Below are 5,140 nucleotides of genomic sequence, written 5' to 3'. Positions count from 1 at the left end.
ATTCATATGTTATACAATGTGCTCTGTAGTGGACATCAGGACATCGTTATTAAAAAATAACAAAGGGATGAAAAGAATCAGGTTAAAGAAAACCTTCAAACCTAAAAACTGACTTGTGATATGTGTGTAAAATCGCTATGAATGGGTAGTCCCATTCTATATACGATTCATCTATACATTGTATCTAATTTACATATTCAAGTTTTCTTGGGGCAACATGTAATGAAAAAAAAAGCGTAATAATGGTAATATTTGGCAACATTTTCATAAGAATATCTAATATTTCTTAGGAATATTGATATACAATTTCTTTCCCTATTGACTTGTGACTCCCAAAATGCCTGATAAGCATGATTTAAGTCCTGGTGTCCTCTATAGTGGACATGTATGAAACTGATGCGTGTCTCATAACAGAAAGTCATGTTCTGATTTGAAACCCCATTACAATTTCCAGAGATGTTGATTTATGACAAAGAATTTGAAAATTAGCCAAATTTAAATGATAATTAAGAAATATTATCATATTTCCACAAGAGTGCTAAATTTAGTCATTCAATCAATGTCAGTGATTTTAAAGACCAAGGAGAGGGAGTTGCCATGGTGAAATCTCCAAACATTCGGTATCTCTGAAAAGCCCCGAATCTGCTCTTTACAGGACTTTACGACTGCGATACATACAGTGTCAGAGAAATTTGCTAAAATATAATGTCCTCTACAGTGGATAAAGTGGGAAGTCTAAGCTTGGGTCTCAAGAGGTTAAGGCCTGAGCCACGAGGTGGCAGCATTGCGATAGTCGTGACACACACACACACACACACACACACACACACACACACACACACACACACACACACACACACACACTTCTCAAATCAATGTCAACTCAAGGTGAGCTTAGGTGGGGCAGGATTCACTGTTATTGACCACATTTGGATAAAACAGTATTTAATGCCATGCCTTAACTTATGGCCTCACCAGCTTTGCATTTAGTATATTTTTGAGAAATTGAAGACAAAATTAAACTCGTGCATGCAGGAGCAAACCAACACAAAAATGTAACTCTTTAGCCTTTGAATTATGAAAAGCAAATTGTTATTAATTAATATGAATAATGAATATAGGATTCACCTGTTTCTTAAAACAGGCGAGATGTCCATCCTACGGGAGAACAGAGATGGCAGGAGACTCGTTTGGCGTAGATACAGCAGCCTCTTGTGAATGATCAGTGTATCGCAGGCGCTCTGCTTCACACATTCATTTTTTACTTCGGTCTGTGTCTGTTGGACAGTGTTTTGTCTATAACAATTCAGTGATGAAACTTTCACGTGTATTGCACTTTATTATCCCAGAGTGTGGCTTAATAGTTGGGGTCTTTTGAAGATACTCCAGCACAATTACTATTGATCGTGTTGTTGTTGTTGTTGTGGCCCTCTCTTTAGATGAGAAAATCCATTTTCACCAGTTTACAAAATCCAGCAAGATAGCGAATCTTCAGCCATACTTCAAAACATTCTGGCATATTACTAAAAAAAAAAAAAAAAAAAAAAAAAGAAGAAGATGCCATGGCAACAATAGCGGGTTACCGAGGAACCTATCGTCGCTATGGAGACTGCATCACTCCAACGTGATTAGAAGTATCCAGTCGAAAGCGCTTTCAGTCTCTGATCTTTCCCCTCCCTCTTGTCTTGAACTTCAGTGGTCGGTACACATTAGAAAGAATCTGTGCTTGAATGATAACAATTTAGATCTGAATTATTAGATCTGCACGAATCATACCACAAATGGAGAAAAAGTTCACATTTAGCGTCTTTCACTGGTTGATATGGAATGAGCTCTTGACGAGACAACACACAACAGAAGCACACAAAAGAAGTAATTTTAAGACACTTATCCCAACAAGTGATATGTTATCTGAGCAACACTTGTCCGTAATGTAAGAAAATACACAATACCTTTAAATAGGCTACCTTCTTTCATTATAATAAGCGCTTCCCTCCCTATTCTGGTACTAAGTTTCCAGCGATGTAATGTCAAAGTAGACTACGCGATGCAACGAGTGCATTTGAATAGAATAGCTAATAACTTGTCATCGACGATATACTGATTTTGTGGCAAGCCGTTTCAACATTTTTCCTTAAACTATTTTTTTTAAATACTTTTTTATTACTAATAATTAGTGACTTGCCAGTAAACTATTCATTAAATACTAGTACTTATTATTTTGCTACTAGTTCCAGAAGTAACAAGCAACAACTTGATTGTTTCCGGAAGATAATTGATTAAATATTCACTTCCAATGATGTATTCTAATTGTTGCTGGCACTTTCTAGTACTTATTTATTAGATGCTAATACTTATTTTTGAGGCACTGATATCTATCCCAATACTTATTTAGATATAATTTACAGCATATCACTAGGTAAAATTGTATCTTTAACTTGTCAGAATGGCTACTGTATATAAAGTATGTTTAAAAATGTTACATGCTAGTCAGATGTTGATTGTATAATATATATCTGACATAATTCAATAGCAAATATTTTCACAGCTTGGATATGAGGGAATAGAAGTACTAGTATCTGAAAAATAGTAGCCTACTATTGAGTGCTCGAAGTGGAAAACAAATGTGCCAGGGTGTCGGATTGACTACCAGCAACATGTGAGAAAATACAAAACTGATTAGTAATAAAAAAAAAAAAAAAAAAAATACGCTACTAAAATAAAAACAAATTCTAGTTAGTTTAAGGAATAAATGTTAAATTGGCTTGCCATACTGAAGACACACATGTTGCCTATATGAATGAACGTACCCTAAATACAGCAAATAGATTGAAAGCCGATGAGGGCTTTCTCCTCACAGTAAAATGGTTCAATCAAACAGGTGCATGGGACTGGTGCGTTAAACCTCTGCGTCGTGGAAATGGAGGGCGACACATTCAGCGCTTGACTGTCATGACATTAACCTACAGCGTTGCCATTGCGCAGACTTGCACTGACACGCGCGTCTAGACGCCTAGACGTCTGTGAACATCTTTTTAATGTTCACACAGTTTTGGTTGTTCTGAGCGGGAAAGTTGGGCTGCTTGAACGCGCTGTTGATGCCCTCCTCAATGACCATGTACTCCGACTTGCTGAGCGACGACGTGCTGCGCGTCTTCTTCAGCTCCTCGGAGGAGGACAAAGGCTGACAGCTGCCGATGTGGAGGTACTGCGCCTGCTCCTCTCCCTCAGTCTCTCTGTGGTAAAAGTAGTTGAAATTGGACACGATGACTGGCACTGGCAAAGCGATAGTTAACACGCCCGCGATCGCGCACAGTGAGCCGACGATTTTGCCCCCTATGGTGACTGGGTGCATGTCGCCGTATCCAACGGTCGTCATGGTTACCACCGCCCACCAGAAAGCATCAGGGATGCTGTTGAAGCCCGAGTCGGGATCGTCCGCCTCGGCGAAGTAGACGGCGCTCGAGAATAAGATAACACCGATGAACAGAAAGAATATCAACAAGCCCAGCTCGCGCATGCTGGCTTTGAGCGTTTGCCCCAGAATCTGGAGTCCTTTAGAATGCCGCGAGAGTTTGAATATCCGGAACACGCGGACTAGTCTGATGACCCGGAGAATGGCCAAGGACATCGCCTGCTGGCCGTTGCCTTGCCGTTCCGCGAGTTCTGTCCCCAAAGTGATAAAATAGGGTATGATGGCCACAATGTCAATAATGTTCATGATGTTCTTGGAGAACGTGGCTTTGCTCGGGCACGCGAAGAACCTGACGAGCAGTTCAAAAGAGAACCAGATGATGCAAAGAGTCTCAACCACAAAGAACGGGTCCGAGAAGGGACTTGTGAAGTACGGGAGAGTTCCGTTCATAAGCGGGGCGACCGTCGTCGGGTCTTTGTCGTCCCGAAACTCGGGTAATGTTTCCAGACAAAAGATAACGATCGATATCAAAATGACCAGCACCGAGACGATCGCAATGCCCCTGGCCGGACCCGAGCTTTCCGGGTACTCAAACAGCAGCCACACCTGTCGCTGGAATTCATTGGTGGGCAAAGGACGCTCTTCCTCCTTTATAAAGCCCTCATCCTCTCGGAATTTCTCCATAGCCTCCTCCCCGAGCTCATAGAAGCGTATCTCTTCGGAGAAAATATCAATAGGAACGTTCACGGGTCTCCGTATACGCCCCCCTGACTGGTAGTAATACAAAATGGCATCGAAGCTCGGGCGATTCCTGTCAAAGAAATACTCGTTTCTGAGGGGGTCAAAGTAGCGCATTCTCTTCTTGGGGTCGCCGAGTAAAGTCTCGGGGAACTGGGACAGGGTTTTGAGCTGTGTCTCGAATCGCAAGCCCGAGATATTGATGACAACTCTCTCGCAACACTCGTGGTCTGGCTCGTAGCGCTCCAGCGAGTGGTGCCCGGGCAGCGCCGCCGACTCCTCCAGCATGTTGTCGCAAGCAACAATTGTCATGGTGTCTTGCTCGTTTTCGGTGTATCCGTGGTTCACGAGGTTGTTGCCCCGGTGCTTGCTTGAGGAAGGCGGAGGCGAGTGGAGGAGGCTAAGGTGGTCGTCCATACAGCTGCTTAGGTGGAGGGGCAGTGGAAGCCGCGCCTCCTCCACAAGCTCCTGTCAGCCACAGCCGCCCGCCGCTGCCGCGCGTCCTCACTCTCAAATCGCTACTTTCTCAATCCGGTCTTCCCGCCCACGGCGCGCGTACTGTGGGTTATAAACATGACTGCTCCCGCCCACGGCGCGCGGATGCTCATCACACATCTACACGGCGCCCAATCGGAAACCTGACAGACATAAACATGAACCCCAGACGCGCGTCACCGATGCCCACAGTTTAGGGGAGGGGGTGTGGGAACGCGCATCAGCGACAAGTGCAAACGTTAGGTTACCTAAAATGAAAACCCTCACTGACATTTGTTAGAATAATTGCAATGCTCATATGTAGGAGCACATGAATGAATAGTTCATCATACTGAGGTTAGTGTCTGACTCAACTGAGCAATCAGTCTATGCTGCGCAGAATTTGAATTATATTATAAAGCAATGCAATCTGTTGAAGTTCATCTCGCGCAACAGTTGTCTTTTGGCGCCCTCTTATATTTTTTTAAATGATGAACTCGAAATCTAAATCTA

General features: G+C 43.0%; 1 protein-coding gene across 1 annotated transcript; it reads right to left on the bottom strand.

The window, feature by feature from the left end:
- Nucleotides 1–3,013: 3,013 nt before the first annotated feature.
- On the bottom strand, nt 3,014–4,579 carry LOC137009569 (potassium voltage-gated channel subfamily A member 3). Its single transcript, XM_067371895.1, has one exon. It carries the CDS (start codon nt 4,568–4,570, stop codon nt 3,014–3,016), a length of 1,557 nt encoding a protein of 518 aa, XP_067227996.1. The 5' UTR covers nt 4,571–4,579.
- Nucleotides 4,580–5,140: the final 561 nt, after the last annotated feature.

Source organism: Chanodichthys erythropterus, chromosome 20, assembly GCF_024489055.1.
Source record: "Chanodichthys erythropterus isolate Z2021 chromosome 20, ASM2448905v1, whole genome shotgun sequence".
Classification (NCBI taxonomy): domain Eukaryota; kingdom Metazoa; phylum Chordata; class Actinopteri; order Cypriniformes; family Xenocyprididae; genus Chanodichthys; species Chanodichthys erythropterus.
Note: the sequence above shows the minus strand (reverse complement) of the source record. Positions and strands in the feature narration are given on the sequence as shown.